Below are 13086 nucleotides of genomic sequence, written 5' to 3'. Positions count from 1 at the left end.
ACACACACTGCGCCTCAGCCAAGCCTAAGCACGCACACGCACACACACATATCATACACACACTCACAGACAGACAGTGCTCATCTGAGCCCAGCACACACACACACACAGCTCACCTCTGCCTAGCACACACACACACTGCGCCTCAGCCAAGCCTAAGCACGCACACGCACACACACACACACGCACATGCACATATCATACACACACTCACAGACAGACAGTGCTCATCTGAGCCCAGCACACACACACACACGCACATATCATACACACACTCACAGACAGACAGTGCTCATCTGAGCCCAGCACACACACACACACGCACATATCATACACACACTCACAGACAGACAGTGCTCATCTGAGCCCAGCACACACACACACACACACACACACACACACACACAGCTCACCTCTGCCCAGCACACATAGCCCCATGAGGTTGGAGGAGTAGTAGGTGGAGTGGAATTTCAACAGCTCCTGGCGGACATCGATTCCATCTTTAGAGGGTCTTGTCTCCAGGGTCAGCTTGTTCCCTAAAAATAATTCAAAAAGTGTTAGCTGGCTACGGTCAGGTCACACACTCCCTCGTCTGCCTTCAAGGATAAAATAGCCATGTCTATTGGGTTTATCGTTCATTCAGAATTGTTAACGGTAAAAAAATCTACTGTATACTTATCTCTGATCAGAAGAGTAAGAGAAGGCACAGTAATGGTAAAGGCTGAAAACCCACAGGTATTCCCGTCATAGAAGATCAACCATTGCTGAACGACACTTGACCCACAGGCGTCTGACATCTCTATTTGCCTTGTAAAGCTTCACATGACTCAATTCTGCCCCCCAGTGGCTATTCAGCTCCAAGACAAAACGGATCCAGTTGAGACGCATTGACTACACCCAAATTCAATTATTGGCATTAAAGTGCTTCGGAATAGCCTTAATGCAAATATATTGGGGGAGATTTACATCTGGGTAAGATACAAATATTCAGTGATTCACCTCATGCAAAAAAACACCTCCTAAATAATCACCTTAAGGAGCCTGAAAAAGCAGCAGCTATTAAAATGTTTCTTTAAAAAGCATTACTCACAAATGTGTGTGAGGTTCTGCACAAATATTTCTTAATTTAACATGGGCAAAGTATTTCTCTTTTTATATATTTATATTTTTGCCTTTATTTAGACAGGATAGTGAAGATCGCCAGGAATCGAGAGATGTAATGGAATGGGATCAGGAAATGACCGCAGGTCAGATTTGAACCTGGGTCTCAGTAGGTACTCGGACCCGCACATGGTATAGACTCTGTAGCCACTTGTGCCTCAGTGTCCTCCACCAATGTGTTGCTCTCACCAGATCTGAACTTGCCCTCTGGCAATGTGTTGCTCTCACCAGATCTGAACTTGCCCTCTGGCAATGTGTTGCTCTCACCAGATCTGAACTTGCCCTCTGGCAATGTGTTGCTCTCACCAGATCTGAACTTGCCCTCTGGCAATGCGTTGCTCTCACCAGATCTGAACTTGCCCTCTGGCAATGCGTTGCTCTTACCAGTTCCGAACTTGCCCTCTGGCAATGTGTTGCTCTCACCAGATCTGAACTTGCCCTCTGGCAATGCGTTGCTCTCACCAGATCTGAACTTGCCCTCTGGCAATGCGTTGCCCTCACCAGATCTGAACTTGCCCTCTGGCAATGCGTTGCTCTTACCAGTTCCGAACTTGCTGAAGGGGTGACTGGGGTTCCCCGTGGCTTTCTCCAGCTGGAAGAGCCTCCAGGCATCGTTCATCAGGTTCTTCTCATGCTCGGAGTCCACGGCGTTCACCTCCCGGTCCTTGCAGCTCTCGTCGAACAGAGGGCACAGGAAGAACTGTGCAAACCTGCACAGACAGACAGACACACACACAAACGTACACACACACCAAGGCACACGCACACATAAAGACATACCACGTCAACTTAATCAAGAAACTGATGGGGGGAGGGGGATAGACACAGACACACACACACACACAGCAGCTGACCATATTTGAGACCCAGAGACACAACATAGACAAAAACGGCAGCACTGAGACAACACAGAGACAACCACATAAAAGAAGAGCATGCATTAGCATGTAAAATGGCACATTGAGGCCTTGCACTAGTCACTGCTGCTAACCTTGATAGAGAACACACAGGGTGATACAAAGAACACTAAAAGCTCCATTTCGTTTTTTTTTTTTTGTATGTTTTTGATGTTTGATGAAGAAAATAGCTCTGTGCTCCATTTTCCTTTTGTGAGTTAGTCATGCTCTGCGGGATACGGACTGTGGGAGTGAAGTCAAAGCTATAAAACCCTGGGCATGACATGTTTAATAACATCTGTATGCAAAAAGCTATTTGCATGTTTCAACTGCCATGTAAATAAGAATAGAAATGAAAGAACTTGATGGGAAAGTAATTTGTACCACAATGTACGTCAAACACAACCACAAACAAAACCTGCTTTTCAGTTTAATCCAGTGTTTCCCATACATTGACTAATCTGTGGCGGGGCGCCATGAAATTAAAATCGGCCGCCACAGATTAATATTCTATGTTTAATTTAATTTATTTTAAATTAAATACAAGATCAAATCCTTGCAATGCCATTGAGCTGCGCTTTTTACGCACGCAGCCTTTCCTTACCCCGCCCCGCTCTCTCTCGTAGCCCGCTGCCCCTCCTCTGCATGTGCAGTTAACAAAGTAGGCTATTCACGATTGTTGAAGGATTGTTGTTGCCACATAGAAGCATTGCATAGAAGACGTCTGGCTAAATTGCTTTTAAATCCGCTTAGCATCGTGACCAAGCTGCGCAAATTTGTTCAAAACTGCTGCATTGAAGTCAACTCTGCTAAGGTCTTATCACAACATAGTAGGCTACATTGAAGTAGAGGTCTGCACTCCCACAGTAGACCCACGGGACCCGACGCAAAAGAGTGCGGAGCAGGACAACTTTTGAAAGCTCTTTGCGGGAGCGGGCGGGATGAGAGAGGTGCGTTCGCGGGTGCGGGACAAACCGATGATTCACTGCACTCCCGCAAATTAAATATGTGCGTAAAATTAAATATGGAAATGATTAAAAGTAGTGTTCATAATTATAGTTCAGCTGGATGTTCTGTTAGGCAGCATTAAATAACGGGGTTTAAGCATAACTGATGGATAGCAGGCCTATAGCCTATATTATTGTCGTTTACGTGGGTTCAATTTGTTCCTGCTGCTCATTGTCAAAACTCGAAATCGAAAGCATGACAGGAAGAGGGCACCAGGCTAGGCCTACTTCAGTTGTTAGCTTACATTCAGAACCAAGAAACTGACATCTGGAGTCTTTCTCAGATGTGTGCGCTCCTTTCGTGAGACAGAAAGAAAAGCTGAATAGGCTATCCCTCCTGCATGCAGGCTTTAGCGGGCGGGAGCAGGACATCATGTTACAGATGCGGGCGGGAGCGGGACTAAAAATGACACATTAATGCGGGAGCGGGACAGAATATTGCGGGAGTGGGCGGGCGCAGGACTGAAATCAGTCCCGCGCAGACCTCTACATTGAAGAGACTAAACTAAATTAAGTTATGCAATCAATACTGTTTGGATGTCGAATTTAGCATGCTTAGCCTACTTACAGCTGCTTGTCAATTTCGTTGAAGGGCTCATTTTATTGACTCAGACACTGAATGTTTGCAAAATCCTGATGTAAATGGAAAAGTGCTTGTCCCAAGGAGAAGTACGAACCTTTATTTTAACTATGTAGAAAATGTTATGAATTGCATCCACACATCAGCAGCCTTTTAACTGTGTTAATCACAAACGTCTTAAAGTGACAGGCACTCAATTAGACCTATACACTACCAAGACGATCTTAATACCACCCCCACCCCCCCTCCTGTTGTACAAGTCAGCTACCGCCACAAATTGAATCCAATTCTGTGGGAAACACTGTAATCGATCACCTAAAACCTATTATGTACGGCAATCATGCTAGCTATACATACCACAGGTTATCTGGGTATATAAAGAAAATAATATTTATTTGCTCATTTACTTCAGAGAGCAAGTGCCAGGGAACCAGTCTGACATAATCCAGTCATGTGAGTTCTATTGTTTGTGCGTGTGTGTGTGTGCCACAGCCCTGAGATCAGTCAAATAAATGTTCACCAAATGTGCTGCAGCCTACACTGTCCCTACAAAAACTTCATTACAGGCAACAGGTAGATCCATTTCATTACACTTCACATTTGCACGTTCTGAAACCTACAGCAAGCATTTCATTTGCATTCATGTAACGTTAGGGGGGTTGGGTTTGAATGTCCCTGTAAAGAAACCCTTTCTCTTGTTACTGACAGCTGGTCACAAACTACCCACTACATAATGCAGTGGCATCAGAGACCCCACCTACCCAACCTGAAACTAATCATATTCAGGAGCTTTTCATGGAATAGCAGAAAAATACCATAATTAGCACTGAGCATTACAAAATTACTACTATTATTCTGTAAGACAAATATTTTATAGAATATGTTCAGAAGTTAAATTGCAAACGTGTTAAGCATCCTGGACACAGGAGGAATACTCTGCCCTGTTAATGGGCCAGTCACACAATACTCTCCAAGGTCGTACATGTGACCACAAGGTCATCCACAGGGGGGACACCTGAGCTTGACCACATGTTCTAATGAAAAGGACAAACCCACCCTAAATGGTCAAGGGGATAAAAATGCAATCCAACCCCAACCCAAGAGCCCAGTATGCCTTCCAGATGGCCCTGCACATTAAGCCTCACACCTTGGGGTGTGTATATACACACACAATGGCACAAACCAACCAGGTAAAAAAACCTGCAGCATGACAGGTGTTTCTCTGACTCAGCACAGCTGAGCAGGCGGTTCAGATGACATTCACGTGGGTGTTCCTACTGCAGTGCTCCTTCATAAACCACACACCCAGAAACCAGTCTTGTGTGAGGGCCTACACCTTCACCAGGACTCTCCCAAATTAGAACAAAGTTTGTTGCTGTACAACCTCAACTTGCCAAGACCGACTTGGCAAACTGAGGTCAGAATCTACACTACGAACCTAATACGTCGAACGACATGTTGAAACCCTAGGAATCAGTCACTAAAGCAAGCCCTTGTATTGAAGTTTATTACACTCCACCATTAGAATCTCAAAGTCTATATGTAATATGATGACACAAAACTATGTACACAACTAAAAGGTTACAAAAGAAAATGTCGTAGGCAGGGAATGACCACTGCACTCACCTGTCTAGCGCCCCCTCTAGGTGTTCATGAGATACATCAAAGTAGTAGTTGGTGTGTTCTCCGCTGGTGAAGGCATTGGAGCTGCCTGCATGCTCGCTGAGGAACTGGCTGTACTCATTCTCCTTGGGGTACTTCTTAGTGCCCAGGAAGAGCATGTGCTCACAGAAGTGAGCCAGGCCAGAAATGTTGGAGGGGTCCGACAGGGAACCTGAACCAGACAGAGGCAGAGGTGCATTGTGGGTAAATACTGTATGAAGAGCCATACTCTGATTATCAAGCTTCATTGACATGCTGATTTTGATTGGAGATACGTTATAGTTACATAAGTTATATGGTTATGGGATTTGGCAGACACTTTTGTCCAAAGCGACATACAAATACTAAACAATATAATACTTACATTTAACAGGGAACAATTTAAAATGTTGGTCAGACTACATTAAAGGTGCTCTAAGCGATGCTGGGTAACGTCACATCTGACTTTCAAACAAAACAGAGAGCTAGCTCGCTACTTCCTCTACCTCCCTCCTGTGCTGCTCCTGTGCAATTGAAACTCTCCTAAACGCGCGTCTCGTCTGTGATTTGCTGGAACAGTTTGTTATGTTTTTATGGGCTAGGTTTGCCCAGGTTGTTTTTATGGTCGTTTCTGCAGTCTGGGCTACCCACAGAGATTGTGTTTTTTTACAGTGTATTCAGGACACAGACAGCTAGCGGTTGGTTAGGTGATGCTTGCAATAAGTGACATTAAATGTTTTAGCCTAAAAAACGTGTGGCATCACTTAGAGCACCTTTAAGGAGAATAGCAATGATTAACAACAATGTCAATTCAATCAATAGCCTAACGACATAAGCAATACAAATGCAGGAAAATTGCAATAATAAACAATAATGTCTATAGATGCACCGATTGCAATTTTTTGGGCCGATTCCGATTTTTCATAGAGTTTGACCTGCCGATTCCGATTTTAACCGATTCCGATTTAATTTCTTCTTACCATTTTACACCACACACACAAATAGTTATTTTCTATCTTTTCTTTAATAGAACATGTTAATATAGAAATGTGATCAACTTATCAATAATGAAATGGCTGTTAAAGAAATGGAACCGGTAAATGAAACATAGACATTTAATAAACATTAAATCAATAATGGAATGGCTGTTTCTTCTTCAAGTCTAACTTCAGCTGCAGTATCAAACTATAATGCTTCCCAGTGTGGGACATTAATTTCAGACTACTAATATAAATGCATTTATGGAACACCCATTTTTTTTTCTTCTCACATCCAATATCCAACTAAAGATATAAGAACAATTTTCATGATACATTTGAACATGCTTCCATTGAACATATTTTCATATGCATTGATGAATTTATGGGAGGGCGAGGGAAAAGTGGGAGTAGGCTATCATGCAAACACTGGGGAGAAGTGCTAATAGCGATTAGGTGCTCCACCATATGAAAACAGCGCACGTCTGTTTTGTGGTGAAAAACTTAAATCCAAATTCCGGTGAAATGCATCAATTAGGCTATAGAAATTTTCAGAGACAGCTGATTCAGTATTCAGAGCATCAGTTTTCTTCATTGTAGTCTACTATGTCAAAAGCAACTTTAACGTTCTAATAGGCTATCGTTTGTTCACTTTTTACGACATCCACTTCTCAATCTGCTAGACTAGGGTATTAAGGCATAGCCCTAGTCTACGTGCAGTAAATAGTTTGAGTATTTTTTTTTAAGTGGAGTAGAACTACTAGGGCTACTGTATGTCGCTGCTTGTTGACATCTTATTATCATGTAGCCTATGATCGCTAAACTTTGATTATTTTTAATGTCGCAATCGGTTATCTCCGTTCAGCTGTGCTTGTGGTTCAGCTGGGGCATAAAATCGGCATGTCTCAGACTGCCCGGCCGGTCGCCGGTCATGGCCAATCACGTGAAAATCGGCCAATTCCGGTCACCAGCCAATCTATCGGTGCATCTCTAATAATGTCCATTCAATCAACAATATAATAACAATAACAATAGCATGGTAAGACTACATTAAGGAGAATATCAATAATAAACAATGTCAAACCAACAGCCTAATGAAAATAAACAATACTATACAAACCATAACATATAAGAAGTGATTAATGAACTAAGTGCATATTGAACAGATGCCTTTAGACCCCTCTTAAAAGAACCCAAAAATATCACAGGAACGGAGAGCACTGGGCAACTCATTCCACCAACATGGAACCACTGAGGAAAAGAGTTTTGAATTTGACATAGCGTTTGAGACTGGTCGACACAACAGACGCTCATCAGAAGAACACAGTGGGCAGATGTACATCTCATTGAATTAAAATAACAGGGAGCAGATTCAGTCAATGTCCTACAGGGGAAAGTGAGAGATTTAAATTTAATTCTGGCTAGTATAGGGAGCCAATGGAGAGTAACTAGGAGAGGAGTTACATGTGTCCTCTTTGGCTGATTGAAGACCAGGCGTGCTGCAGCATTCTGATTTAGCTCTAACGATCTTATTACAAAAGCAGGTAAGCCAGTTTATAGTGAATTACAATAGTCCATCTTGGAGATGAACATGGCCTGAACAAGAAGTTGTGTGGAATTTGTCAGATAAGGTCTTCCTAATGTTGTAAAGGATAAACCAGAGAAGAGAAGTATATTATATTCACAGTTATACTTGGCAAATATGTAATAAATTATGCTTTTTAGAAGGACATTCCGATTTTCTTCCACTGTTGTTGCAAGTGACTTAGTTCCAATATGTGGGGCAGCTGACGTAGGTTACATGACTTTATGAGCTACACAGCAACAGATCATAGTGTAAACTCCACAGGAGTGCTAACTTTATGATGACAGACGAGGCCTAAGCAATATCATAGCAACCTGCGACCATTACGCTACAGCAGAAACAAAGACTGATTTCTTCTAAGAGGCTTAGCTCTGACCTAAGATAACAGATAATAATTGGGTCACACTTCCATAGCCACAGTCTGCTGTTCCCAGTGTGTGAAATACATTTGGACTGAATGGGTCACTGCCAGTATCCCTTTTAAAAGCCCTACATATATCCATTAAAGTGCTTTGCATATAAACTATATAAAGAAAAAATGACATGCTTGTATCTTCATCGGTTTATCCGCATAGTGCATGTTGGGTTTCTATTCTGGCTACAAGTATAACCATTTAATATGTCATGTCTCCATCTAAAAGAAACCTTTCAAAGAGAATACCTGAATTATTTAGAAGTGAAGAGGTTGAGTAACTAATCGGAGAGAAGTCTGCTCTGCGTGTGTGTGTGTGTGTGTATGTCTAAGGGTACAATAGGGCTGCAGCTATCGATTCTTTTTGTAATCGATTAATCATTTTTATTTGCATTTTTAAACAACCAAAACAAATAATGCATAACAAAAAGGACATTGCTGTAAAATGATCAAGCAATTGGCACAGAGGTATTTATTCCAACTCCAACATTTGGCTCCAAAACTAAGCCCATTTATTGCAATTTACCCATTTAGTGTTTATAAGTGCCAGTGCCAACAATTAAATAATGTTCAAAATGCTCTCTATAAAATTGCAACCTCTTGTGCATGACTTAGCTGGGCGAACAAAGCTGTCCATACTATGTTGTGAAGTGCTGGGAGGGAGAAGAGGGAACGCAATTTAATGTAGGCTATTAATATGCACAACGAGTTTTATGCTGTAATCTAGATCTGACATCAAAGGAAATATCTGTTTTATATAGATTTCTACACCTGCAGCATTTGGCATTAGGCTACTAACAAATAATTTTACCATTATTAAAAAACAGCCTACCATTAGGCTACTAACAAATAATTTTACCATTAGGCTACTAAAAAATAATTTCTGGGGTGAGCCTATTTGCTATGGTAACCTAGCAACCTGTGTGTGTGTGTGTACACGCATGCTGTGCGTGAGGAAAGATGAGGGTGCATGCATGTGTATAAGAAGGGGTTCTTTTTTAGGCATACTGTCTTGCAATTGAACGTGAATAAGTTTACTACTTAAAAACATCAAAGCTAAACATTGATTATATCACGACATCGCTACAAATACAGTTTGTGATTAAAATCAGCCAACATCAATGTAGGCTATAGGCTACGTAGATAGATAGATAGCCTACTTTTATTGACGCTTGGTGAAACAGCATGGAGTGGATGTTTTTGGTTCAGATGCTTGTTCTTTACCTTTATGAGTATGTAATGATCCCAAAACTTTACTTTAGACATTCTCTGCCATTTATGGACATCTTGACTTCGCAATCGCGCCAGCTAAATTCAGAATGCATCACGATTCACGCTAGTGGTGTGCTTCCTGAACAACTGTCCGTGTGGAACAATCAGATCCCTGCGCGTATAGTGCGCTTTATAGGAATTTAACGAGGCTTCGAGGCAGGCTTTTTGCCTTGAGTAATTTTTGTAATCGAGTTATTCGAGTAACTCGATGAATCGATTTAGCCCTAGGGTACAACTATTTAAAAAGCGGTGTTAAATAGAACTGTCATGCCAGGTCTGTTTTTCTGTTTTCCAACAATGCAATACTACTGCTTACATTCCACAGAAGACAGCAAAGTGCTGATTCGTGTAGGGTTAAAATAGGAAGACTGGGTGGTAAACAACAGTTGGGTCCAATTCTGGCATGGTTAAGTGTCTTATTTAATAAACACAGTACTGCTGATGGAAGAGGAACAACTAGCCTAAATGTTTTAGTAGGAAAAACCAGAAAATGCCAATAGGGCTGCACAAGTTGAGGAAAATATCTAATTGTGTCTTTTCTGACAGATACTGTGATTGGATGTGCAATATATTTTTTGAAAGTAGAGTTTAAGTTCAGTAATCCAAATTTCACTTCAAGTTCGGCACTAGTGCCTAATGCATGAGAAAGACAGCACTCCTGGAACAGAGCTGCAAGCAGCACAATTAATTGCTAACCTGACCCTCGCCAGATGAATTTCGCTCCGCCTAGCTCCACTCATCCATCTGAAACCGATCCATTGGAATGGTGTTTCAGAAGGCTGGGCCTAATCAAAAAATGCTTGCATATGAGTGAATAAGCCACTTGTCCGTCATCTATTGACGTGCTACTTCAACCACTCACATCGAAGCCAACCCGTGACGCTGATAAGTCTCACGGTCGCTTCTCCACTACGTCAAATCTACGAAACTCCCGCCCTGCGTCCTGATTGGCTGAACCATAAAGTCGGTTGCAGAAATCACTCTCAATGGAAGAGGTCCCAGATGGATGTGAGTGAAGCTAGGCGGAGCTAAGCGGAACGAAATTCATCTGGCCAGGGTCAGATTAATTAATTGCAGCCTTTGAGATTAGCTAAATGCATTAGCTTAAATTGCAATATCCATTAACAATTGATTAATTGTGCAACTCTACTTGTCAATTCCCCTGTAGTAGAGAATCATGGGCACTGGGTATGTAGTGAGGATTTTTTAATTAAATAAGCATGCATCTATCTATCTATCTATCTATCCAATTTAAATAGTTTTAAATTGTTCTACAATTGTTGTAGAAATTGTTTTTAAAAGCTTTAAACTGTTTACCATGTTTTAAGTCGCTTTGGTTAAAAATGCTTAGACCAAATGTAATGTTAATATATATAGCCATTGTATGAAAAGAGAGGCTAGACAGGATTTACCCACCTATGTGGACATCGAGTGCTGCAGAGGACTTGTCTGTGGTGGGATCGCTGATGAGCACAGCTTTCAGGCCATTCGTAAACTCAAGGCCCCTGTAGACCCGCTTGTCCTCTGGCGATTTGATGATTTCGCTCGCAACCCTCTTCACGGCCGGGTCTGTCATGCTGAGGGCCTGGGACGACAAAGAGCTGCAGTGAAAAAGAAGGAAAGGGAGTCAACTAGAGCCCCCACACAGGATCCAAGCTGCATATTTTATTTGATCACATGATTATGTCAGGCACAATTTATAATGGTAGTGTAGCCATGCACTCGAATTGTTCTCCAAGAGTCACACGCTGGATGGAATGCGTATCTGGAGAGCTGGACGCAATATTTTGCAGCGACTGGAACCATCACAGAGGAGGTCTAACTTATTAGCTTAGATTATTTAGGTTAGGAATAAATACATCATGATGACCAAACTAAACGTTACAGCCTGGCGTTTGAGAGCAGTGGTAATCTCTACAAATCGTAGGCATTTTCATGTACAAATAAAAGCTAAAAAGGTGACAAAAGCACTGCTGCTTAGCATAATCACCGATGAGGAGGCATCACCTGTCTGCCCACGTCTACTTATCTGACGATACCGGCTTAACTTTTCGCATTCTTCCTGTTCGCATGGGCCTAGCGGGGAGTCAATATAATTGTGACACCATCAAGATAACGTTACTCAATGACAGGAATTGAAGGACAACGTAATTTTATAATTTAAGTTTCTGATAATGTTGCCGTACAATGGTTTGAAATAACGTTACTGCACTGTTTCTGAAAACCCTTTCGTTGTGATTTGAAACGTTAGCTTGTCTTGCACAGACAGTGAACCTGACATTAGAGTTGATTTAGCACCATCATGGCCTAGCAGCTATCAGTTAAAATACTGTTGAGGCCAAGTAGCAGCGAGTTACTTCGTCACTCACATTAAAATAAAATATCAAGAGTGCAATGCCTTCGACAACGGGACGACCTGGTAGCATGCTTGGTAGCCAGAGCTAACCTTAGGTAACACTGTATGTCAATACCCCCAATACTGCGCTCACCAGTTAGCATTAGATTTACCCAAGTCCCGTTAGCGCTGAGCTGAGCTGAACATGTTAGCAAGGTAGCTAACGTTACTGGACGTAAATACAGCAGCAACATTTATATAAAATATACATACAATATAAAGAATGTACATCTGTAGAACGCAGTGCTACGAATACGTTTCATAAACCTAGCTGGCTCTTCTATGGACAAACTGCCCTGGTTTTTCCATTTGCTAACTTAATGTTAACGTTACGTTAGCTAGCACTACCTTCTAGGCCTGCTACTGTTGGGTAACGTTACCTTTCAAATAAACCCATGTTCATAAACGGTGTTTGATCGTGACCAAACACTTCATACATAAATTGCGCTGTCGTTGTTAAGTAAATCACTTTCTTACTTACCTAAAACCGTGGGTGAAATGTCGACAGGAGCTTAAAATGCGTGGGATTCTCGTCAACTGGGCCGGCCGGCTAACACATTGCAGCATTCTACAGACCTCGATAACAAAAAGCGAATGCGGCTGACATCGCCATGACGAGGCAGGCATGACCAATCATGCTGCGTTCCATTGTACTCGTAACTCGAAAAACTCGAGATGCAAAAAATTAACTGATGTGCAATGGAACGATCATTGAAGTCGGGATTTCAGATCGGAGACTCGGGACAAAATACAGCCCAGTAAAACAACTGCGCACACAGTAAACTTAAAGCAGTTACCTGTCAGTCTATTTTTACTTTTTTACTATTGTTTGACTTTCTACAGCAACTAATAATGGCATTTCTAACCGTCTTTGTTCTATCTACATTAATGAGCCTAGCCAAACAAATATTTACATAGTTTCCTGTGGGCACCCAACTTTCTTCCCAAGCTGATGCAATTTCATTGATCAGAAGTCTCGTAAAAGCAACACAGAACTATCGACTTCTGACTTGCAAGGGGACGCAGCATCAAATCGAAGTGACCCTTGTCTACCACTGACCCAATTAAAGGAGAAGGAAGAGAAAATGTAGGCCTGCAACCAACTGTAACTAGGGTGGCCAGACGTCCTGCTTTAGGGAGGACAGTCCTGATTTTCAATG

General features: G+C 42.0%; 1 protein-coding gene across 1 annotated transcript in view; it reads right to left on the bottom strand.

Moving 5' to 3' along the window:
* The window catches only part of ide (insulin-degrading enzyme), a 33711-nt gene extending 21149 nt beyond the window's left edge, over positions 1 to 12562 (bottom strand). The window contains 5 exon segments of the mRNA XM_042065751.1: positions 414 to 536; positions 1702 to 1871; positions 5271 to 5478; positions 10948 to 11132; positions 12408 to 12562. Of these exon segments, the coding sequence (XP_041921685.1) occupies positions 414 to 536; positions 1702 to 1871; positions 5271 to 5478; positions 10948 to 11132; positions 12408 to 12553 (832 nt within the window). The 5' untranslated portion in view covers positions 12554 to 12562.
* Between the last annotated feature and the right edge of the window lie 524 nt (positions 12563 to 13086).

The sequence above is a fragment of the Alosa sapidissima genome, chromosome 16 (assembly GCF_018492685.1).
Source record: "Alosa sapidissima isolate fAloSap1 chromosome 16, fAloSap1.pri, whole genome shotgun sequence".
NCBI lineage: Eukaryota > Metazoa > Chordata > Actinopteri > Clupeiformes > Clupeidae > Alosa > Alosa sapidissima.
This window is presented reverse-complemented; position numbering and strand designations above follow the sequence as displayed.